At 43.2% G+C, this 26,195-nt stretch overlaps 1 protein-coding gene across 6 annotated transcripts in view; it reads right to left on the reverse strand.

Moving 5' to 3' along the window:
• Positions 1-26,195, reverse strand: part of FNBP1 (formin binding protein 1) — a 90,469-nt gene that overhangs the window by 30,593 nt on the left and 33,681 nt on the right. For 5 of the 6 annotated variants that reach the window (XM_029912750.1, XM_029912752.1, XM_029912751.1 and 2 more), the window contains exons 4-7: positions 15,070-15,198; positions 13,453-13,599; positions 3,448-3,645; positions 1,754-1,936 (exon numbers count right to left, since the gene is read on the reverse strand). In XM_029912750.1, coding sequence (XP_029768610.1) covers positions 1,754-1,936; positions 3,448-3,645; positions 13,453-13,599; positions 15,070-15,198 — 657 coding nt within the window. The remainder of the gene's footprint in view (positions 1-1,753; positions 1,937-3,447; positions 3,646-13,452; positions 13,600-15,069; positions 15,199-26,195) is intronic. The other variant, XM_029912753.1, reaches the window with a different exon arrangement.

Consider the following 26,195-nt stretch of genomic DNA (forward strand, 5'->3'; position numbering starts at 1 on the left):
TTTAACGCATCTGGCATGTAAATACCTTGCGATGCCAACTACAACAGTGCCATGAGAACTGTCCTCACTTTCAGGTGACATAGTAAACAAGAGGCAGGCAGCATTATCTCTCATAAATGTAAACAAACTTGTTCGTCTGAGCAATTGGCTGAACAAGAAGTAGGACTGAGTGGACTTGCAGGCTCTAAAATTTTATATTGATTTATTTTTGAATGCAGGGTTTTTTTTACATAATTCTACATTTGTACGTTCAACTTTCATGATAAAGAGATTGCACTACAGTACCTGTATTAGGTGAATTGAAAAATACTAAGTATCAGAGGGGTAGCCGTGTTAGTCTGAATCTGTAAAAAGCACAGGACCCTCTGTTGCTTTTGAAAAATACTATTTCTTTTTCTTTTTTTTTTTAATAAAATATTATTTTTTTTTTTTTTTTTTTTTTTTATTTTTACAGTGCAAATACTTGTAATCAAAAATAAATATAAAGTGAGCACTGTGCATTTTGTATTCTGTGTTGTAATTGAAATCAATATCTTAGAAAATGTAGAAAACATCCCAAAATATTTAACTAAATGGTATTCTATTATTGTTTAACAGTGCGATTAATCACAATTAATTTTTTTAATCGTTTGACAGCCCTAATCTGTTTCTCTCTCTCCAGGTATCTAATTAGGTGCTTGTGTGTATAGAGCTCTATAAACATCAGCATCTCTGTGCACATATATATGTTAGCCCAGATTCTTGGCTTCGGGCGAGGAGAGCACAGCGCAACTCAGGAGAGGGCAGTGCAACAGTGGCTTTACGCAATCTGGGCTGGCTGCCTGGAGTAAGTGAGAGAGCCAGAGGGCCTCTAATTTATGCCTGCTGCCAATGACATCAAAAGGCCAATATGTCAGGCAGGAATCACTTGGGTGGAGGAAGACCTGGTCATGTCCACTTTGCTAGAAGCAAGGAGGACAGGAGCACAGGACCTGCAACAACAGCGCCGTGTCACTGAAGGATTGATCTACCACTGGGGTGAAACTCCCATGGCAATGGCAGCTGCTTTTGGGCCCCTTTGCGCTGGTAGCGCACTGCAAAGCAGCCGCACCACAATGCAACATCTGACACATTCTGTCAGAGCTATTTAAAAGAGATCTTATCTGTGTCCTGTAGCCCCCTGAGTGTAGAGGTAAAGTTCTTACATATGGCATGGAATTCTAAATAGTGCACGTCCTTTCTCAGTCATGGGGAGCGAAAGTCAGTCCAGAATCCAACAGATCCTGCAGGCTCAATGGGAAACATCTGGAAGGCATATCTAGAAATGCTGCGATACAATTCTTCGTGCTCCTGAATCTGGGGGAGGCAGCATGGGCCAACGGAGTGGGAGCGTGTTCTTTCCCAGCTCTTCCACAGGCTGTGTGATCTTGGACAAACTCTCACTTAACTTCTCTGTGCCCTAGTGCTACTCGGTGAGGTACTTATTTTGTCTCTGGGTGAAGAGTTATTTAATATTACGTCTCCTACCTTTTGGAAAAGGAAAGTGACCCTCTGCCCAAAAGGAACCGGTCATTTCAAACAGGAATCTGTTTTTGTGGTTTCGTTGTGGGGGTTTTGACTACAAATGACTTTATAGCATTGGATTCCTTGGGTCTGTCTGTATGTTATGGTAAAACACAATGGCTTCATTCACAAAACAAGATTTTACATAACAGAACGTGCAATAAAAGCGCAAGAAAGACAGACAGCAAGCGGTATCCAGAGGAGAACTTACCCCGCGCTTTAGGCTCCTGAAGCAGTGGATTTTGGGTTTGGAGGTCATGAACTCGTTGAAGCGATGGGAGAGGGGTTCCTTTTGCTGCTTGGGAGACTGGGGGCCGTTGGGAACAGCAGAGGGTGAGGCAGAGGCAGGGGGAGGAGGAGGGGGCTGATGGGGGGATGTTAAAAGGGACATAAGCTACGTATAAGAGATGGAGAAGTGATAGAATAAAAAACCAAAATAAAAAGATAAAACACAAAACGAAAATAAGCATCAAAAACAATATTCAAAATCCAGGAAAAGCAATTAAAAACAAATAATTAAATATTTAAAGCCATGGTTCAAAAAAGAGGGAGGGAAAACAGTGTTCAAGATTTGTGTTAAAAGAAGAATGTGATAAAAATGGGAGCTTTAGTAAGTAATGCAACGAAAAAACAACACGGAATAATTCGACAGAAAGCTCATGCAGGCTCTTACATGCAAACTCTATTCCCATAGGTTACTCTGCGCTAGTTCTGTGGGCCGGTCAGAATGACGCACATGTATAGATCTTTCAAATACCTGAATTTGCACCAATCAAATTAGGAAGGTACCTTAGTGCCCAGTAGCGTTTCTATCATCTGGAAAACAACAAGCCTCATTCTTCCTGCTTTCAAGTCACCTTGCTCTATGCATACCACACTTATCTTTTTAAAATTACACTACCAATTTACGAGAGAGCGGTATTAGGCCACATTCTGCTGTTGGTTACATGAGTGTAAGCACCAGAGGGCTTGATTCTCTCTTGCCCTGCATTTCGGGCGATCATTTACATCAGCGAATGTACCATTCTGATTTGTTAATGTTCTGCTCTCACTTTGCAATTGCTGTCAATAGCTAGGGAAGGAGAAGCGCAACAGGGAATGAGGCTAAATCAATGGAGTTTTCTGGTTTTGCACTGGTGTAACAGAGAGCAGAATTTGTCTAGTCATCCTGATACAGACCGATAATCCCAGATAAATGTTGCCATGCATCATGGTGTAAAATATGACAATGGAGAGAAGAGTTTAATGGATATAAATGATAATAGTGCGTTAAAGGCTCAGTTAGATGTGCTGTGAAAAGATGAGTTACAGCCATTCCCCACTTCCAGGTTCCCCAACTGCTGTACCCATAGGGTGACCAGATGTCCCGATTTTATAGGGACAGTCCCGATTTTTGGGTCTTTTTCTTATATAGGCTCCTATTACCCCCCACCCCCTGTCCCGATTTTTCATACTTGCTGTCTGGTCACCCTATGTACCCATGGTACAGATTGAAATGATAACGCAAATAAAAAGCTGTGGAGAGTTTTAGAAGTATCAGAATACTGGAGTGAAGCTGCCCAAAAATAACAGAGTGAGTTAGTTGGCATGCACAGCATTGTGTAAAACGCATACAATTCCAGATCTAAATTAGAAACAAATGGACCATGGCAAAGACAACTAAAAAGATAAATAAACAAAGAGCAACACAATTTAAGAAATTATATAGAAATAAAAATATCTTAAAAGTAAACAACAAAATACGACTATAACAAAACACCATAATAGGACATCAGCTATTAGTTTTCTGAAACTAAAGTTCAGGTTTTTTTTAAATCTTAAATTAAATTGCCAGGATTACTAAACAAGAAAGCCGTTAAAGGCTACAAACATACTGACACTGAAAGGAAGTCTGCAAGTCAGTACCTTATTTTTCTTGATGAATGGCCACAATTTGCCCTTGGATTTGCTGCCAGGCCTGGGCTCAGATTTTCCATCCCATCTGGAATTTGAAAGGCTGGATTCCGAGACAGTGCGTTTCATTGGCTGAGTGAAGTCCTCAAAGTCAATATCTCCTGGTGGTTCGAACCCTGATTTAAAGGCTTCTATTACCAGTTGTGAATCCTGAAATGCCACAAATACAATCTGTACATATGTTGCAAACCAATAAAAAGAATGGCTGTAAACGGAACAACAGTGTAAGAGTAGTGGAGGAAAAAGTCTCCTAGTCACAGTGAAGCATGTGATAGCTTAACAAAACCACCCTAATTGCTAAGGGGTTTGTTAGCACCCAGTTCATCATTCCTCTGTGAAATCGGAGTCCAGTGTGCAAAGGTCTCATTGAGACCAACTGCTTCTTTAACCACCAATATTTTTAAATGGTCAAAGGACTAAGTACCATCTAAAGCAGAGGTGGGCAAACTATGGCCCGCGGGACCCTCCTGCCTGGCCCCTGAGCTCCTGGCCCGGGAGGCTCGCCCCCGGCCCCTCCCCCGCAGCCTCAGCTCACTGCGCCGCCGGTGCAAAGCTCTGGGCGGAGGGGCTACGAGCTCCTGTGGCAGCGCAGCTGCAGAGCCCAGCCTGACCTGGTGCTCTGTGCTGCACGGTGCGTGGCTGGCTCCAGCCGGGTGGGGCGGCTGCAGCGCCGCCAGCCACCGGTGCTCCAAGCAGCGCAGTAAGGGGGCAGGGAGGGTTGGATAGAGGGCGGGGGAGTTCGGGGTGGTGGTCAGGGGGCGGGGGTGTGGATAGGGGTTGGGGCTGTCAGAGGGCGGGAAACAGGGGTTGAATGGGGGCAGGTGTCCTGGGTGGGGGAGCAGTCAAGAAGGGGGGGGTGGATGGGGCGGCAGGGGGCAGTCAGAGGCAGAGGTTCTGGGGGCAGTCAGGGAGAAGGGTGGTTGGATGGGGCAGGAGTCCTGGGGGGCAGTCAGGAAGGAGAGGAGGGGTTGGATGGGGTGGCGCAGGGCAGTCAGGGGCAGGGGTTCCGGGGGAGGGGGGGGTCAGGGAGCAGGGGTCACAGGGGTGCCGTCAGGGAACAGGGGGGTTTGGATGGGCCAGGAGTCCGGGGGGGCCGTCAGGCGGCCAGAAGCTGGGGGGGTGGATAGGGGGTGGGGGCCGGGCCACACACCCCTCCCCTAACTGGCCTTCCATACAATTTCCAAAACCCGATGCGGCCCTCAGGCCAAAAAGTTTGCCCGCCCCTGATCTAAAGAAACAAGAAGTATGTAGCACTAACACCAAATGCAATCAGAAATCAAACAGGCAACATGGTTCACTGAAGAAGACATTGAAATGGGAGTCAAGAGATCTGAGTTCTTTTCTCAGATCTCTCACTGAGCTGCTATATGACCTTGGGCAAGTCACTTCACTTTCCTGTGCCTCAGTTTCCCAGTTGTAAAATGATGCTTAATCACCTTTATAAAGTGTTTTGAAGTCCACAGATCAAAAGTACTATGTAAATGCTCATTAGTATTCCTGTTTATTTCCCTTGAAAAAATTAAAACACCAGTGCTTGAATGGGCAGCTTGCATTAGGTGACTCATAACACCTTTTGCATGCACTCAAGTTCACTAATGGGCATCCACAAAAAATCTTGTGCAATACAAACCTTCCATTATAGAATTGCTATGCTTGCAATTGCAAGCCAGATATCAAAAGCTCTGATAAATGCTGCTGTCTTAAGGAGAACCAACTTAAATGCTAATTAGTCTTCTGCTGTTATGAAAAGCAGTGTGCCCTTCTGTCCATATTGAATTTCTGTAGACCAGAGGTTCTCAAACTGTGGGTCAGGATCCAAAAGTGGGTCGCAACCCCATTGTAATGGGGCTGCCAGGGCTGGCTTAGACTTGCTAGGGCCTGAAGCTGAAGCCAGAGCCGAAGCTGACACCCAAGGGCTTCAGCAGTGGGTGTTAGGGCTCAGGTTAAAGGCCCCCTGCCTTGGGCTGAAGCCCTGGGGCTTTGGCTTTGCTCCCCCCCCCCCCAGGGCGGTGGGGCTCGGGCTTTGCCCCTCCTCTCCCACCTGGGGTGGTGGGACTTGGGCGGGCTCAGGCTTTTGTTCCCCCTTCTGGGGTTGTTCAGTAATTTTTGTTGTCAGAAGGGGGTCACGGTGCAATGAAGTTTGAGAACCCCTGATATAGACAATTACCTCATTCACAAAATGGCCACATATTGCATGCAATTATTTTACCTATTATCAGATAACTAACCAACCAAAACAGTAATGATACATAACATTCTTGTGCATTAGATCTACAAACGTAGCAAATTTTCAGATGCAAATCTTCTAATTGCTAATGTGCGATTCACAGCAATTACATAAATGCATTTTAATCCAGTGGGCTTTTCAAACACACAGGCTGTGATTTTTAAAGGAGCCTACTTTTCATAAAGCACATGGGGCCAGATTTTCAAAATTCTCTCAGCATTTACAAATCTGGCCAGATGTGCAAGAGTGCTCCGCATCCTGTGCTGGACATCTGCTGGCCACTTATTCTGGTGCCTAAATGGAAGCCGAGATGTTCTGTAAATCTACCTCTACCTCACAAACAAAATCTAGCATGTACAAAATATTAATCCCTGGTGCAATGCAAACAAACTTTGGCCGAGTCCATTCACCATAGTTTTTAAAAGTGTCCCATCATGAGCCTCACCCCACTGAATATATGTTTCAAATCTGTAAGCACAGAAAGAATTTAAAGAATAATAATTTTCTCCTATCATCCTTCCTTAATATACATATAATCTATTGTCTTTTCTAGGGAGGAAGCTCTTCATTTCATACCATATGGATATTTTCTCTCTCTCAGGTCATCAGAGATATTGCGCCATAGTCCCTAGAGGGCTCATTAGCTAATGGATATTAGGAATACTGCCATGTCACTGCACTTCAAAGAGAAGGGTGGTGCTTTGACCACATTTTGTGGCTTCTGTTTGTATTCGTTTGAGCATATGGAAGAAGCCTAGGATGATATGCACATATCCGACCTGAATTAAGCAAAGACAAGATACAAGATTTTCAACATCACCTAAGGGGTTCAGGAGGAAGGATCCCATTGAAAGCTAATGAGATCTGTGCTCGTAAATCTATTAGGTGCTGTGTAAATCACCCCCATAAACCTTAAAGGAGGTACTGAAGCACTTTAGTTTCACCTTAGCTTGACATTAAAACTTGCCTAATTCTAAAGATGTTTAATTATAAGCATGAAAGCAAGAGCTGGGGGGTGGCAAGAGAGAAAAAAAAAATCAGGTTACATTATATACTTGTGCTTTATTCCGTCCTTCTGAACCTTTCAATTCTTCTCCTTTAATTATACACATTCTCCTTCCACATTGTCCAAACATCCTACCACTACAATGGAGCTAAAAATAACCATCTCATTCTGTGTATCAGACAGCGAGAATGTCATAACAGGAACTCAGAAGTCCATAACAAATTAATCCTATCTACTGACAGAGCCTGCAGAGGCAAATTCCACACAGGTTCACTTAACAGTCACTGTGGTTTAGCCTTGAAATGATGACATCTGCCTTACTAGAGTTACTATGAAAAGGAATGGAAAAAAGTCGCATGCTCCTAGTAAGTATATTAGAAATACAGAGAGAAATTCTAGTCCCAGATAAATCCATGCAACTCCCCAGTGATTTTAGTTGGAGTTCTGCATACTGAGGAGAAGGGAGAATTTGATTCTTAGCAAGTATACTACTTTTCAACAAGTGCAATAACTAAATAAATTAAGCCTGAAAAACTGGCAGCTTTGGAGGTGGATAGGAGAGTCTTTCAGTTTTCTTTCCAGCTAATGTGTAATGAATATTAAATATATCCAATATATCCTGTCAGTTCTTAACACAGAATAATGAAGTGGAACAAAAATGGTTTTCCAGAAGTCTCACAAGGAGAAGTCCCCACATGTATTTCAGAGTTAATTTGAGATACTTTAGTACAAAAGGCAGTGTTGCCCACTTCTGTGATTTTTTTCATGTGTCTTACAATATCTGGTATTTTACTTAAAGCCTCAATTCCTGGAGTCATGTTATTACATGAGAATCCCAGCTTTCATTTTAAAAAAAACAACCACCAAATTTCTAGCCATCAGGGTTATGTAGAAAGCTAGAAAACATGGCTCAGGTGCACCCAAGAGGCTCAAACCCCAAAAGCTAAATGAAAAGAATCCCACATTTATTATATATAACAAGCTCATGATTTTTGAGTACTGTACTTGGGGTTGGGAATACTCTACTAGTGCTTGCAATGAACAAAATGCCAAAATTTCTTGCATCTAAGAACTCCTGTCTAATCTCTGCACTGGTTACATATGAAAGCTCACAGTCTGACTTACCCAAAGCAGGGTTGCTCTTTTCCTGCCAGGGCAGGTTTTGAGTCTTGGCTTGTGTTCCTTTAACCACATACTATCAACAGTTCTCAGTGCATTCAGCCTTGCCTGAAAGCTGGCTCATTTTCAAAGCTGAATCCAGCCCAGATCGAGGTAGGCTGTCCAGCTCCACACTCAGAATTTAGCATTTCCATTAATTATGAGAATAATTAAAATAAACGAATTTCTGCAACGTTCAGTTTGATTTGTGGTTCTGTTGAAAAGCTAGAGCAAACATTTCTGCCACATAAGAACTGACCACTAATTATCTGTAATAATACCCTTCATCTTCTAATTGATGCTGAAACTTATTTACTAAGGCCTTGTCTACACTACAGAGTTAAGTTGATGATCATATGCTGCTTTAATTACATCAGTTGTCCACATCCAGAGAACACTCCTTGTGTCAGCGAAGCGCATCCATAGTTGGTGCTCTGGCATCGACAGAGAGATCATTGCAACATGGGTAGCTATCCCACTGTGTAACCAGCCACCCTCTGCCGCTGGGAGATCTGGGAACGGATTGCAGTGCATCATGGGGGAATGCTCACCGTCTCATGATGCAGTTATTTCCGTCCCATCATTCCATGGGCTTCTGACTTCATTTCGCGCCGTTTTTGAATAGCCCCTGTAAACTGTGCACCTGCCATCTCTGCCTGAAAGCATGGATCCTGAACTGCTGACTAGTCTGGTGATGAGCATTATGAACACAATGCAGCTGGTCCTGCAGTATTTCATGAACAGGGAAGAAAAGTGAATCTGTGGTGCCTGCCCTGCTGTGTGCAATGGAAAGAAACAATTCAAGATTACAGCTGGCATTCACGAAGCAGCTGCACAAGGTGGACCATTGGTACTGGGCTTGGGAAACAAGCACTGAGGGATGGTATAGCATCATGATGTATGTATGGGATGACGAGCAGTGGCTGCAGAACTTTCAGATGCGGAAAGCCACCTTCCTGGAACTGTGTGCAGAGCTCGCCCCTGCCCTGCGGTGCAAGGATACCAGAATAAGAGCTGCCCTCACAGTGGAAAAGCGAGTGGCAATCGCTGTGTGGACGCTGGCAAATCCAGACTGCTACCGATCAGTCACGAATCAGGTTGGAGTTGGAAAGTTCACCGTAGGGGTTGCGGTGATGCAAGTGTGCAGAGCCATTAATTGCCCCCTGCCACAACAGACTATGACTCTGGGTAATGTGCAGGAAATAACTGATGGCTTTGCAGCAATGGGATTCCCTAACGGCAGTGGGGTGATAGATGGCACGCATATCCCAGTTTTGGTCCCAGATCAAACTGACACCAATGTGGGTTGGTCAGGGAAAGTTCATGATGGCACGCATCTTTAGGAACACTGGACTGTACAGAAAGCTGCACACTGGGACTTTCTTTCCAGACCGGAAGATTCCAATGGGGGATGTGCAATGCCCACTCTGCCAACCCCTTGCTCCCATGGCTCATGAAGCCTTACACTTGGAACCTAGACAGTAGCAAGGAGTGCTTCAAACAACAGGCTCAGCAGGTGGCAAATGAACACTGAACGTGCCTTTGGCAGATTAAAAGGTTGCTGGCGCTGCCTTTTTGACAGGTTAGACCTCAATGAGGAAAATATTCCAATGATCATAGCAGCCTGCTGTGCTCTGCATAACATTTGCTTTGTTATAAACGAAGGGGGAAAAGTTTACCCAGAGGTGGAGAGCTGGGGTGGATTGGCTGGCTGCTGGTTTTGAGCAGTCAGATACCAGGGCAATTAGAGGGGCTCAATGGGGGGCTATTTCGAATCAGGGAGGCTTTGAAGGAGCATTTTGACAATGAGGCCCAGTAATGTGTCTTTATGTGATGCATTCAGACAGACAATGTTTACTTGCCACCTTGAATGACCCTTGTAATGCTTGCTTCCTGACCTTTAATTCTAGTGAGCAAATGTTCCTGCCTATAGCCACTGTATCTGAATTTTAGCAGCAACGACCATGTGCATGACACAAATAAAGACTCATTTTGTTTCAAAGACTACACTTTAATTAAAGGATAAAACTTTTGTTTTTGTTTGTTTTTGGCAAACTGGGGACACGGCAATGAGAAAGTGTCTCTCGGTTAAGACTTTCCAGTTGTGTGTAACTCCAGCTTTCTTCATGAAACCAGGCTCTCAGGGTGGAGTGCAAGGGGTACTGTGACGGAACAGGAACATGGAAGAAATGTGTTGGGGGAGTTTGGGAAGGGCATGGAATGGCGTTCTGTATTAGCTGCAGAGGGAGTCATGCACGGATGTGCTCAGACTGCAGCACTATGAGGGACTTGAGCCTCTCTGTCTGGCCCTCCAGTAGCTTTATCATCCACTCTTGTTCATCTATTATCATCTCCTTTCCAGGCTATCCAGCCTGAGTTTTTCATTAACTGGATGGTTTGCGAAGAGGGTCACTACATGCGCCTAGGGAGAGGATTCTGAATATTGGCACCTTTTTCCACAGGCTTGGGTAATCGAACCCGATATCTCACTTCTGAGGGTAACCCAGGATGCAAGGGTGCATCTCCTGCATGTGTGCAGTTTCAGGCTGGGTCCATATGCTGCTCACCTGTATGCCACTTTGGTCCCTGCCGGTTGGCATGGAGCGGGGGGAGAGACAAGACAGCTTTGCCAAGGAACCTTTGGCAGAGGATTGCAGAGTATCTACACGAAAGTTTCCTATGGAGGATTCCCAAGACATCCCAGTATACATTAACAAACTTTTCCGCAGGGCCCCCAATGCATAGCTACATAGGCTTTGTTGTTAATTTCTATCTCTTATTCCTTCTCTACCATATAACAAAGTAAATGAGACCTCAATCTCCTATCACTGTGCAGTATCAAGCAAAACGCATGCTTACCAAAGCTTGCCTCTCCTGCTTCATGTGAGTCAGAGTGCTGGGTCTGGCTAGACCCCTCCAGAGTCAAAAATAGATCCTGGCTTGACACGCCACTGGACGACTCTGTTGCATGTCCCACATGCTTCTCCAACTCCACTTCCTCATCCACCACTTCGTCCTCAGGGTTGACTCCACTGGCCGCTGCCTCCAGCCCAATGTATCCATAGGGCTCTTGGTGGTGGGGTTGCCACCGAGGATGGCATGCAGCTCCTTGTAGAAGCAGCATGTCTTTGGTGCTGCACCAGAGCAACAGTTGGCCTCTCTTGCCTTCTGGCATGCCTGCCGCACCTCCTTGATCTTAGCATGGCACTGCTGCATGTCCCTTTTGTGTCTCTCGTCCTGCATGCCACGAGCAATCTGCCCATAGATATCAAAGTTCCTACGACTTGATCGAAGCTGCAACTGCACAGCCTCCTCTCCCCACAGACCCAGCAGATCCAACAGCTCCGGCACACTCCATGTGGGAGCCTGTCTGTTGCAGAAAGCCAGCATGGTCACCTGGGAAGATGCTGTGTGAATAGTCTATGCCATCCAAACAGGAAATTCAAAAATTCCCAGGTATTTAAACGGGAGAGCGGCACATGCCTGTGTACCTTCAGGGCAGTGGAGTTCAAACTGCTGACCAGTGCGGTCATGATGGGCACTGTGGGACAGCTCCTGGAGGCCAATTAGGGTGACATACGCAAGTGCTGTCTACACTGATGCTGCGTCACTCTAATTATGTTGCAAAAAGCTCTATGCCTCTTGTCGAGGTGGTTTTATTTTTTCAGTGAAACAGGGGAGTTACATCAGTGAGAAGAGCATTTCAAATGTGTACACCTAAACTATTTTGCTGACGAAAGCCGATTTTTGTCAACAATACTGTGTAGTGTATACAAGCCCTAACAGCCACATCTTTAGAACACATTATCTAATCTCAATACATCCGAACAAAACATTTATGTATAGAATACATGTTAATGGAGTAAATTTGGTAAAGAAACTTTTCCTTCTTAAAAGACAAACGACCCTATGGATTAACTTGCTAAACAAATACATCTGTGAGAAGAACAGATTTTTTTCTGTAAGAAGAAGACAAAGCAACTATCTTTCATAAAATAAAACACGCACTAGAGCTATCCTTAGTCAATATGTGATAAGGGAACACCTTTTCTGTGCACTAACTGGGTTTGGGTGCAAGTTCTGTGTTTCAATTTTTTTCTTAACAGTGTACAGTAACTCCCCTCACTTAACGTTGTAGTTCTGTTCCTGAAAAATGCGACTTTAAGTGAAACGATGTTAAGCAAATCCAATCTCCCCATAAGAATGAATGTAAATGGGGGGGGTGGGGTTAGATTCCAGGGACATTTTTTTTTGCCATACAGTACAGTACTATAGTTGAGAGGTGCCCCCCCGTCTTACCCCACGCAGGCACAGCCCACTGGCACTGGAGACAATGAGGCAGGCAAGGAGGCTGAAGGTGCTGTAGGCTAGGAGAAGCACGTTGCACAGCAGCAGCTTCCCCTACTCTGCAAGCACCAGGGGCCGGGGGCTCAACCCTTTGCCCGCCCATGCCACCTCTTCACCCAAGCCCCCACCCTTAACCCGCCTCTTCTTCCCCCCCTCTTTACTCCGCACACCGCGTCCTCGCGCCTTCCCCTGCCTCCTGCCAGCAGCAATAAGCTGGCTTGCGGCATTCGGGGAGCGGGGGGAGGAGCGAGGACACGGCGCGCAGGCTCCCCCTCCATCCCCCCCACCTCCTGCGTGGCAATCAGCTGGCTTGCGGCGTTCGGGAGGCAGGGGGAACCTGCGCACCGAGTCCTCCCCACTCCCTCCTGAACGCCGCAAGCCAGCTGATTGCCATGGACAGGAGGCAGGGGGAGGAAGGGGAAGGCGCTGATCCACAGGGTCTGCCGGCGGGCGGGAGGTGCTGGGGGAGGGGAGGGGCGTAGGGGAGCTGATAGTGGGCTGCCAGCTGTGGACAAAGCAGGCAGCCAAATGACATTATAGTGAAGCATTGCACAACTTTAAATGGAACATGTTCTGTAATTGAGCAGGGACGTAAGATCGAAACAACGTTAAGCAAGAGGACTTTAGGTGGGGAGTTACTGTAGCCAGGGCCGGCTCTAGCGTTTTTGCCGCCCCAAGCACACACAAAAAAAAAGCGGCGCGATCGGCGGCAATTTGGCGGCAGGTCCTTCGATCCGAGAGGGAGTGACGGCCCCGCCGCCGAACGGCCGGATGTGCCGCCCCCCTCATCATTGGCCGCCCCAGGCACCTGCTTGCTACGCTGGTGCCTGGAGCCGGCCCTGACTGTAGCTGGTTGTAAGCAATTTGGGGCAGGGACCATCTTTATGTTCTGTATCTGTACAGTGCCTAGTACAACAGGGTTCTAGCTCCCGACTTGTTAATATATTGAGATATACCTATCTCATAGAGCTGGAAGGGACCTTGAAAGGTCATTGAGTCCAGCCCCCTGCCTTCACTAGCAGGACCAAGTACTGATTTTTGCCCCAGATCCCTCAGTGGCCCCCTCAAGGATTGAACTCATAACTCTGGGTTTAGCAGGCCAATGCTCAAACCACTGAGCTATCCCTCCCCCACCACTGAGCTATCCCTCCCCCTATACTATACAACTAATAAATAATAAAGAACACAGGAGAAAGAAGATACAACATTCAACACTTACATTTTTCTGATCAATTGATTCTGCTGCCTTTGTTATTCCATCCAGACACTTCCCTATTATGGGGATCACCTGGCGGTCCACTTCTGCATAGGTTTTCATGCATTCGCCTAACCTCACTATCCTCCTTTCCTCCATCTCTTGTATTTTCTGAAACATTACATTTCACTTTGATCAAACATCAAAAGTTATTTCACAGTTTCAATTAATTTTAATTTCTGCAACAAAACAGCTCCTGTTATAATAATTGTTTAAATAAGACTTTAAACCCAGGCAAATTAAGATGGTTATTCTCATGTAATGTACGGTTTAGTGATATCGGAGATCAAAGGATGGCCTCAGAGTAATCTCCACATTACTTTATACCGTTTACATCAGGGCATCTCAACATAGGCGCCCTATTGATCACTACAGAGAGTGCCAAGGATCTCCAGTATCTGTTCCATTGACCTCTGGTTTAGGACACAGGAAAACCAGATGTTGCATATTCCTGTTATGATGGATCATAATAGGAGGCACAGTGTGTGTCCAGGTGTCAAAGGTGCATGTTTCATGTTGAAACATAAGACCTGATAGGACACTGACTGCTGAGAACCACCCCCTCATATGCATTTTTTTCCTGTTAAACTGTGACCCGACCATGATCAACAGAAAAATGAAACAATTACAGGAAAGAACACTCTGATATTATTCTTTTAAAAGTAAAACAAGCTCTCTGAACGCTACTTTAACACTTAAAGCAAAGCAAGGGAATTTTCTGGAGCACTGGTAATGCACCGGCACCCAAACTATGCTTAGCCAAGGATGTAAGTTCAATTCAGTGTGCTTACCAGATCCAAAGTTTTATGGTCTCTAAAGGCCTTGTAAGAAGTGTATACATGGCCTGGGGATGCTGCTTTTTTTAATAACACAAAATACCTTGGAATAATTTATCCTAGACATTGGCTTGAATGACCATGAATAAAAAGCACAGCAGTTTTAACTTTCTCTCTGCAATGTCTTTTTTGATCATCATCTGACATTTTTAGTAAATGTAATCAAACTGTAAGCATCTGCCCCCTTGACATCCATTAAGCTATTGCCCAACATTAACGTGGTATAAATCTAAACATCTTTGAAATCTAGGTTTGAAAACAGATCACAAAGGAGCATACGGTTTTATAGATGACAATTCTCTCAGTTGATTCCTGCCCCAACAATGCAAGCAATGCTCTCATTCCCCAGATGCATGGACGTAGAGTGTAATAAAACGAGACTATGAGTAATGTCATCAGGCATGCCCCCTCCTACCATACCAACTAACAGATTCCCACCTCCCACATTATCAATCAGTCTGGTAGCTAGCTCAGAGGTCAGAGGGAGTTTAGTAGACTGAACTCCATAACATCTCTTTGGATTCATAGGAATTGTTGCTCCCACCAAAAAGAGAGCAACTTCTTTTAGAGATCCTGGTTGTTGCATCATGTCCAGTGTCTGCTAATGTGGTGCTGCGGTTTCTGCAGAGCGAAGAACTGGTATCACAGAATTAAGCTGGTTACCACCAATACATTGCAATGTATCTAGTCGATGTAGCCACACCGAGAACACGGGCTGCTGTAAGTCAGTACTAGGAGATCTCACCTGGAAGATGTTTGGTATGTGTGTGTGATAATGTTCGCGTTGCTCGTGGTTAAATTTCAGAAGAATGGATGAGTATTCTGCTTTGCTGTCTTCTGCCATTTGATGTCGTATTTGTGCTTGCTGTCTTGCCTGAGGAAAAGCCAAAAGAACATTATATTTTACACTATTTAAAGGTAAGTTGCACCAGACTAGGACTGTATGTTTTAGCCACTCCGATTTTATTCCTACTGCATTTACCACTATTCAGCACACACTAAACTTTGGGGGAAACATTAGCAGATGGATCTTTGCACACTTTCCATTTTTACTGTCTCTCTTTGTTCATTCTCCTCCTCCATTAAATCTTACCTGCTCCAAGTATTTGTTCCAAATTTACACTGCCAAAATTCATAGTCCTTATTTTTCCTTTTCATGTTCTCACTTTTGACATCCAGGAATCTACTCTGCACTTTGCAGGACCTGGCCTTTTCTAAATACTGTGAATAGTTGGGCCCAATCCCGTGAACCTTCTGTGCTTCGAGATCTCTTTGAAATCACGGGAGGTAGGCACTGGGAGAGCTTGCAAGACCGGACTCTTTAGAACTGTGTTCTTAGTTTGACTAAGGAGATAATGGTTATTATGGCCTAAACATGCCTTCGGTTCTGACATCTCCACTCATTTTCATTATTATCTGAGGAAGAAATCTTGCACCCTAGCTGTAATGTTACTGCTCAATTTATTTCCTCCAGTTCCTATGCTCCAGTTTATGTTTGGGCAGCTGATCTCTCCTATTCTCACCAATTTGTTCTTTCCATGCACACGTTTGAATTCTGTGATCATCCCCTTATTCCCATAACAAGACTGTCATAGCTGTAGCTCATCCAGCTCACTCCTCTCTTCCTTACTTCTGAACTTCTCGACACATATGGCTAGTCTTCCCACTCCACCCCAGGCCTGCTCCCATGTTTTTTGCTCTCCTCTGAACGATCTACTTCCCCGTTAGCCAGCAGAGATTGTTTTGCTTCCCCACACTAGAACCAATACCACAATGCTGTGCTCCCACCATGCTCTTCCCAATGCCTCTGCATTTACACAGATGCACTTCCTTGAGTGACCCTTCCTTCATATTTGCTGATCTCTCTCTCTTTTTAGATTCTCCTTCCTGAGGCCTTCTGTCATCCGTTACACTGTCCAATATTATTTTCCTCTCTGTCTACCCCATCTGTTTATTTTAGCTGCCTTTTCCTTCCTCGCTGTTGGCCTTTGCACAGCATCCCTCCCTCCCTCCCTCACCCCCCACTCCATATGCCTTTGCCTCCTATCCTCTGTTCACTTGTTCACTCTCTCCTGGTTTCTATTCTCTCAGCCAGTGCATTGTTGCCCGTTCTGTTCTGACGTAGCGCACCTCACCTGTATATGCTCCCATCTGTTCCAGAAAGAGTCTCGTGTCCCTGGACCAAATGCTGGTCTCAGAGAAGTTAATTGGAATTTTCAGGCATCCAGGCATGCTACTAATCTAACACTTTTTACCTAACCCTTGGAGCATAGCTGAGAATATTTCTGGAGGTTTTGAATTTTAAGATTCATTCCTAAAATACTGCCAGGTTCAATCACTCATTCCCTCCCAAAACAATTCTATTAGAACAGTTCAGAATTGGGTTATTCTGTGAACTGTTCCAGGCAGACAATAGTTTCCTGACAATAAATCCACATAAAATATCAAATCATGAAACATTTTACGCATGATAAATGGAAAGTAACAAATTGTGCCAGAAGGTTTCAGATCTCCTGTTCCTCATCTATCCATCCAGCTCATAGATATCACCTAATTATTTATTTCACTCAGTTCTGCAATTTCTTTTGCAAGCACATTTGATTGTAAAAAACTTTCCTGGATTCATTTTATCTTCGTTTCATAAAATGATTTAAGAAACCCAGTGAGAACTCATTGGGCATGATGTGCATGTCAAGAGCCAAAACAGTAGCATTAAAATCAAAATACTATAATTAGAAACAGATAAGTGAACTAAATCAAAGAAAACATCCTTATGAAATGTTCCCAAGATTCTTCCAACTCTCTGCTAATTATGGTAAGCAAGCATGTATGTCTTCAGGAATTTTATTTATACACAATGAAATCCCTAGAGGACAGTTCAGTTGTTTTTCTACATGAGAGCTATATCACTTATTATACACACACATTTGCATTAAATTTGATTAAGGAACAATTATTGCTACATTTTTACACAGAAAAACACAATATAAAAATGAAGTCACCCATACATTACTATTATTGCCTGGCAGATTTTTGTAAGATTGTCCCTTCCCCTACCTCTTACTCATGGTCCAGCTGCTATAGAGCAATATATACTTATGAATCCAATTCTGTACAGCCATCTAAGAGCAATCCATTGTTTGAGCTAAGTTCTATGGACAGCCCAGTTCTGTTTACATAAAACAAGTAATTCGATAATACAGATTTAGGGCCTGATCCTGCAAATCACTCCCACAAGGAGGCCCATTAGTTTCACATGAGTAAAGTATCTCATATCTAAATGTTTGCAGGACAGGGTCCATAGTTTTCAATGTGAGTGTAACTGCCCCAGAATAAAAACACAGCAGATGAGTAACTAGAATTGGTTACATTCCAAAACAAGAATTTCTATCTGAGAGCTACAGTAATGTTATTGTTCCTCCTCACCTTTTTTTTTTTTTGCATTGGGCAAGCTCAAGACATTTTAAATGTTTTTGCAGTGAGGTATTTTGATCTTAAAATAAAATATAAAAAAGCCTGGATTTTTTTTTACACTTATTACTACTAACATCACCACTTTAATATTAACAGAGTTATATTTTATAGCTCTGTTCTTGTACTCCGGTGGGAGTTACAGAATAATGAAAATATAAGTTGGGAACATTACATTTCAGATTCCGAATCCTAATAGATGCAGTAGTCTAGAGCTGCAGGCACTGAGTCACACAGTCACATTGGAGAGGGAATCATAGGAGTAATTTAAAGGCAAACTGCACAGGACATAAAATACAAAACTATTTTTTTTGGATTCTTTACTGCTCATTTATACATAAAGAAAGCTCCAAAGAGATGGAGTTATTCCTACTTCTTTTTACATTGGAAATTTCTGGTCTTGGCTTGGCTTTTCCTAGAGGACAGGCTTTGGAAGACCAGATCCACGACCTCAGAAGTGAGTGTTTGAAACCTGAGCTGCAGCTTTTTCAGCTTTTTCTCCCTTCTCCTTTCAAGTGGGCTGGGTCCATAGAACCAGAGCTCAGGTTTAAACCTCCAGATGTGAAGTCACATTCCAAGTGAAGTCTTCCAAAGACTGACAGAATTCTCCAGAAGAGAAAATATACATCAAGACTAGATAGTTACAATATAACCAAAGAAGAACAACAAATGAGGTCTGGGAGGAGTGGTAGATACGCTAGAGGGTAGGGATAGGATACAGTGGGACCCAGACAAATTAGGGGATTGGGCCAAAAGAAACCTGATGAGGTTCAACAAGGACAAGTGCAGAGTCCTGCACTTAGGACAGAAAAATCCCATGCACTGCTACAGACTAGGGACCGAGTGGCTAGGCAGCAGTTCTGCAGAAAAGGACCTCGGGGTTACAGTGGACGAGAAGCTGGATATGAGTCAACAGTGTGCCCTTGTTGCCAAGAAGGCTAACAGAATTTTGGGCTGTATAAGCAGGGGCATTGCCAGCAGATCAAGGGATGTGATCATTCCCCTCTATTCGACACTGGTGAGACCTCATCTGGAGTACTGTGTCCAGTTTTGGGCCCCACATTACAAGAAGGATGTGGAAAAATTGGAAAGAGTCCAGCGGAGGGCAACAAAAATGATTAAGGGGCTGGAGCACATGACATATAAGGAGAGGCTGAGGGAACTGGGATTGTTTAGTCGGCAGAAGAGAAGAATGAGGGGGGATTTGATAGCTGCTTTCAACTACCTGAAAGGGGGTTCCAAAGAGGATGGATCTAGACTGTTCTCAGTGGTACCAGATGAAAGAACAAGGAGTAATGGTCTCAAGTTGCAGTGGGGGAGGTTTAGGTTGGATATTAGGAAAAACTTTTTCACTAGGAGGGTGGTGAAGCACTGGAATGGGTTACCTAGGAAGGTGGTGGAATCTCCTTCCTTAGAGGTTTTTAAGGTCAGGCTTGACAAAGCCCTGGCTGGGATGATTTAGTTGGGAATTGGTCCTGCTTTGAGCAGGAGGTTGGACTAGATGACCTCCTGAGGTCCCTTCCAACCCTGACAGTCTATGATTCTATGATCATAAAGAAGCAATAAAGAGCACACAGAGGTTTGTTTTGGTTTTTTTGCTTTGCATCTCACCTGTCATGCTGAAAACTAATGAGGGCCCCCTCTTCATGGAATCCCTTTTTCAACATTAGTTTATGGGCCTCCAAATAAACATGCATATGAAGCATACTGCCTCCTTCTTAGCTGTCCTTAGTCTGCTTTTGCTAAAGCAATTCTTTCTTAAAGCTCATATGCAACAAGAAAACCTAAAGGTCACAGATGAAGCACTTCTAATTAAGAGACAATTTCTTAAAAATTGAACTGCAGCCTGATATCTGCTGCATTGTTAGTCTTTTTAGCCCATATCAGCCAGGACATGGTAAAATCCAGATTTCCATCAAAACCACAACTCAGATTTTAGTGTTCAGTTATTTCAAAGTCATGCTTTCTATAAATACCTGAGTTATAAATGAAGGATGAGGCAGATCTGTAGGTCCAGATCCTCAGCTAGTATAAACTGCCATAGCTTTATCTGACTTTGACAGAGCTATTCCAATTTACACCAGCCAGGGATTTGACCCATTAGAACCCTCTCTAGCATAGGAGGTGCACAAAACTGCCATTATTTCTGTCTGAATGATGATGCTTCCTTTCTCAGCTTGCCACGCTAGATCTTGATGGTAAGTGGGAAGAACTTAAAGCTGTAGCTATTAATTGAATGGCATTTCCAGTACTCAGTAAAAAATACAGCATAAAATGTCCATGTAAGAGGCTGGGTTTATTATGCCATGATGATGCTAAACATTTGTAAAGTTAAAATAAAACAAAGGATTATGTGACGTGTTTTAATGGCCTGATTTTTAGAGGCGCCAGTAGCTGCAACCCATGTTGACAGCAATGGGATTTGTGGGTATTCAGCACTTCTAAAAACCAGGCCTTATGTACACAGATTTGTCTCCCATGCTGGAAAACAAACTGAACAGCTGCACAGTTTGGCAACAGTGCTTTTGCCTCTCTCTACCAGTTAGCAGGAAAAAACAAACACTGTGGTATCAAACTTATGTTTGCCACATTTCCTGCACCAATTTTCTATCTAACCACTGAATTGCCTTAACCAGACTTGCACACAGCAGCTACTGGTTGTTCCAGATGCCTGTAATGATCCCAGCAAGCCTTTGGAGATGGGGAAAAAAGGTGAGCTAAATGGGTGGCATTGGAGCAGAGATCAGTTATGGTCTACAGTCTTTTATGGATGAAGTACTTCATTCAGAAAATCCCCCCCCCCCTTAAATTTAGGAATTAAAAGAATTTCAAACCTGGCAAACATTTTTTTCTGATGTAACATGGATTATAGGGCATGTTTGAGTCTCACATGAGGCTACTTAGAACAGCTACTTTTAAAAGTTATACTCCAAGAATTCTGCAGTTTAGCAACAGGGTGCGTTTTTGTATAGGATGGACACTGTATATTAGGGTTGGAAAATTTCTCGGATTTATCAATAATTTTCGCATGCATGCAGTGTAATTTAAGTATCTGCTTACTGAGCTCTAACTAAAACATAGTACTTTATAATGGAAAACTCTTTGAATTCCTTTTATTATACAAAGATTTTTTTTTAAATGCTCATGTTGCGAAGGTGAATTGGAAAAGTAAAGAATACTGGTGTAAAGACCTAAATTCCAGGTACTGAGCCTCTTGGTATGAATGCTGAGATGCAACATATTATGAAATCGGCTAAAGTGGAGTTTTAAACAGGCAGTAGGGGTGTTGTCATACTGTACCTTGTCCAACTCCCATTGAAGACAATGTAACTGACTTCAATGGATTATGGACATGACCCTTTTACGATTAGCATTCAGAAATTCTGTGAGGAACAAGAGGCTATTATTATGTTATCATGCCATTACAATGATGTGTCAGAGAGGTTTTAAAAAAAATAATACATTATTCAGACTATGTCACATCCCCCAGTATGGTTCTGTGTTAGGGAAAAACTGTCAATTAGTTTTTTTGAGGGATGTTAAAAATTTCTCCTATCCTATTTACCATTTCAGTCTGTAGTAAGGATGAAGAATGGAGCATGTTTTGCTGAGAACAATTCAAGGGAACTTTTCAAAAGAGACATTCCAGAAACAGCAAAAGGGTCAATAGATATATTGTCTTTTAGCTTTACACAGGCAAAACATAACTCCCACAGGCTGTTGTGGTAGAAGACAGATGAATAACTGAAAAGGGGAAAAAAAAATCTCCCCACAAAAAAACTGTTTCCAGGGTACAATCAATCCACAATGAGTGGAGCAGTCCAACTTCTCAGCAGTTGGTCTTGTCCAGAAGTGCAGAGTTTCCAGTTAAAAGTTTGATGGAGGGTTTTTTTAAATTTTGGACAGACAAGTGTGTCAGATGAAGCACCGCTAAGTTGCCGCCTGCCAAACAATAGATCTGTCTTTGGTAAAGACAAGACCAGACTGAAATGCAAATATGAACAACTTCAAAATAGGTTAATGATAAAAGCATGCTAAGAAATACTTCACCAATTTCAGGAATGTTTTCAATTGTTCCTATAACATTTCGGTCACAGTGCCTGATGCTGCAACACAAACCATGAGTCACTGCTTATAACTGCAAGTATTCATTACCAGAGAGTGCAATGGGACTTCTCCTGGTAGCAGTATCATCAGTAGCATTTACAAGACTATAATCAATTTTTAACGTTATAGTTTATGGACAAATAGTCCTATTGACTTCAGTCTCAACTCAACAAGGTGCTCGAGCACATCTCTAAGTCAATAGGACCACTCACAACCCTAAAATTAAGCATGCATTTAAGTCCCTTGCTAAAACTATCCATTAAGTGGGACTGAGTGAGTATGGGTTTCATAATCAGGTCCTATGTCACAATACATTACAAATGATTTTCAAGTAGTGTATTATTATCCCATTGTTATTTATTCCTTTTTTTAATTTATGGGACCAATCCTGCAAACACACGAGTATTATTATTATTAATTATTTGCATTACTGTTACACCTAGAAGCCCTAGTCATGGCCAAAGACCCCATCGTTCTTAAGCGCTATACAAACAAAGAACAAGTAACTTTACTCACGTGATTAGACTCAGCTGGTGAAATCCTGACCTCATTAAGGATAGTGGGCATTTTGCCATTGACTTCAATGGGGCCAGGGTTTCACCCTTTGACTTTCGTGCTGGAAGGATCAGGTCCTATGATTAACTATTATGCCATAAGCATTTTGACCATCTCATTGAGTAAGCAGGAAATAGGTTTTCAACATTTGATTTCCTTGGGAAAAGTAGAAGGAAAACAGATTGTTAATTTCAATCATTAGAAGGCAGAAACCTAACAAGCTGTGAATCCCTGAAAACCCTTGGCTGAATGTAGCCAAATACAGACAAGCAAACAGCTGATAGGGAGCTTCATTATCAAACCCTAGCAAATGTTATCTAGTGCGTTAGCACTGCATGTAGTTCTGCCAGCTTATCTGAACACACACTAATGAGAGAAATATTAGAACAATAAAATACCAAATAAGGCTCTAATGAGTAAGACATATCTGATTTATAGAGTTCAGAAAGAACCACCAGCATTACAAAGCTGTAACACAAATCCTAACCCCAGTTCTTTAACAGTTCTGGTCCCATCTACACTGCAAACAAAAATTCATGTTCATACACATGCCAGACATGTACAAGCCCAGTTAGTCCTGGGACTACCTACCTCCTACCAGTTGGGCGGGTAAGCCTGACAACCAGAGAAAGAATGGACTTGTGGTTAAGGCACTGTTTTGGGACTTGGGAGATCTGGTTTCAGTTCCTAGCTCTGCCACAGATTCCCTTGTGCAACCTTCGGCAAATCTCTCAATGCTTCTATTCCCTACCTGTAAAATGGGGATAACAATACTTCCTTTTTCCCCATGTTTTGTCTGTCTTGTCCAGTTAGACTGTAAACCCTGCAGGGCAGGGACTGTCTCTCACTAAGGGTCTGTACAGCACTTAGCCCAACAGGACCCTGATATTGTTTGGAGCCTATCAGTGCTACAGTAAAACAATAAAAAATAACAGCAACCACCACCACCCAATGGTAGTAAATATGCACTAAGAAGAGTACCAAGATTCATCCATACCGCTCGACAGCCTTATTGACTCAATCACACCTTGAAACCAGAAGTCCATCTCCCTACAACAGTGGTTCTCAAGCCTCTGCTAATGGAGCACAATAGTCTGCAGAAACATTTCCGGTGGTCTGCAGAGTGAAACACAGGGACAGCTGGGATGTCGGAAGAGAAGTCAATCCAGGTGCTTGTGAAGTGGCACGCAGCATAAATAATTTGGAGAACCACCGCACAATTATAACACCTATTTGTAGGTCCAATTTATTGCAATAGAAACAAGTGTTCAAATGCTTGCAAACAACGAGGAAAAGGAAGGTTTGGAACTGTGGCTGATAAAACTCAGATATGTGGTGCTCTGTTTAGCTGCAGTAAAATAAGCAAACTAAATTCTGGGCTACATAAATAGAAGTATATAAATGGAGATATCCTATCTCCTAGAACTGGAGATATAAACAGTGGAAATTATTCCAGCACCAAGGGATGAATTAGATCATATTTGGAGTACTATGCACACTTCTGGTCATCTTACTCTAAGAAGAATTTTACAGACAACATACAACCACAAGGCAGGACCAATGGAAGTAAGTAAGGAAATTGCTATTTTGAATTGTTAACCTTGCATTATTTTATATTTATGGCTAAAAATTATTGACTGCAACATGTTGATTCATAGGCTAGCTTACAATGTGCAAATTCCTGAGCTCATGACCCCACTTTTACTTAGTCCTTATTCAGGCAAAATACCCAGTGAATTCACTTGAAGTGCAACTGAGTAAGAATTATTATTTGTATTAACATAGCACCTAGGAGCCCAATAAAAATGGAGTAAGACGGTCCCAAGCATCTGACACAAAGTTAATTAGTCTCACATTGTATAATAGTCCATGCCTTATTATTACATCCCTAATGAAAGTTTTTTGCCCCACATTTGATCTTTACTAAATCAGAAGTTTGCAGTTTACATATTTCCCCCCAGTACTGTACTTTGTAATATAAAGTGAGGAAACTTCTAAGAAGGATGCATTTTTATAAGATGCTCAGTCAAATGGTCATTTAGTGAAGAACTGTTGTGGGGTACAGCTGCTAACAGAAAGGAGATGAGGCCAAATGAATTTGCTGACCTAACATTCAAAAGCATCTGATGTTTCCATTACTTGCTCTCCTCTTAGAAGAGCCAACACAAAATCTGTACACAGTACATGAGGGTATTTATGAAATGCAGCTGCCTCTTCCTGCTAGGGTGACCAGATGTCCCGATTTTATAGGGACAGTCCCAATATTTGGGGCTTTTTCTTATATAGGTGCCTATTGCCCCCCGACCCCCTGTCCTGATTTTTCACACTTGCTATCTGGTCACCCTACTTCCTGTACATACCCAGAGACACTGTAGCCATTAACCCTTAGTTGACCAGAAAGCAAAATTCATAAATTAATTATGAGTCAAAGTGGAAAAGCAGCTGTTAGAAATCACAAGAATGTCACTAAGGTAAATAAACTGTAAATAGGATTCACCGTTCCAGAACATGCAAATGACTATCTGGAAAGAAGCAATGCTTTCATGTACAGCTCGACCCGGTGGGAAGGAAGCGCTTAGAAAGAAGGTGTGTTGGTATAAACTGAGCAATTCACATTAGGCTTAATCCCACAGACCTCATGCAGACATTACCAGGGCAAAATCCCAATGAAGTCAATAGGAATTTTGCCTGAGTAACAAGTGAGTAAGAATTGCAGAGTTTAGCCCAGCTTTATGTTTAAAGCAAGACAAAACCAGCTGCTTATTCACCGAAGGTGAAATTCAGCTTGTGCAGAGGGCAAGCACAAGTCCTATGCACCACTTACCTCCCGCATAAGCACTTCAGTGGTACATAGGCTGTGTAGGGGTGAATTTCAACCAGACCTGCATATTTTGTTTGCATTATTGATTTACTGTTATAAATTCACAGCAAACAAAGTGGTGGTGGTGGGGGGAGCTAGGGGTTTGGGATTATTTAATACAAAGGGTGAAATAATTTCCCAAAGTGACTAGTGATTTTGGTGCTCCATTTCTTACTGCTCAACTGGAGTTACCTTAAAACAGGCCTGATTTTCAGAGGGCAGACGGCTCAGCATTTTCTGAAAAATAAGGCTCTTTAAAGGTTTGTCTACACTGCTTCTCAAAACCCACCGCAGTGACTCTCAGAGGCTCAGTCTACAGACTTGGGCTCATGCTATAGTACTCAAAATAGCTGTATAGACAGTCTGGCTCAGGCTAGAGCTGAGGCTCTGGAACCCATCCCCCTCCCCAGCTTCAGAGCCCAAGCTCCAACCTGAGCCCAAATGCCTACACAGCTGTTTCCTACACAGCTGTTTCCTACACAGCTGTTTTTGGTGCCATAGCACGAGCCGGAGTCTGTAGACCCAAGCTCGGAGACTCACTGCCATGGGTTTTAAAATGCAATGTAGACATACCCTGAGGGGCCTAAGAACTGGGACACTCAGAATCCCTAGTCACTTTGGAAAATTTAGTACTGAAGCTCTTGATGAGGAAAAAACCTCTGAGGTGCGCATTACTGCTATTCACCTGCGGCGCTGCGTAAGTTTCCTCTGAGGCTTGTTTGCGAGAGTTTTTTTAGTTGGTATACATCTTATCTCTACACTACGAGAGTAGTTCGATTTTAGTTAAATCGAATATGTGCAATCGATATTAGAAAGTCGAACGTGTGTGTCTACACTAAGGACAGTAATTCGACTTTGTCAGTCCACACTACCAGGGA

Source organism: Terrapene carolina, unplaced genomic scaffold, assembly GCF_002925995.2.
Source record: "Terrapene carolina triunguis isolate 2854851 unplaced genomic scaffold, T_m_triunguis-2.0 Scaffold238, whole genome shotgun sequence".
Classification (NCBI taxonomy): Eukaryota; Metazoa; Chordata; order Testudines; family Emydidae; genus Terrapene; species Terrapene triunguis.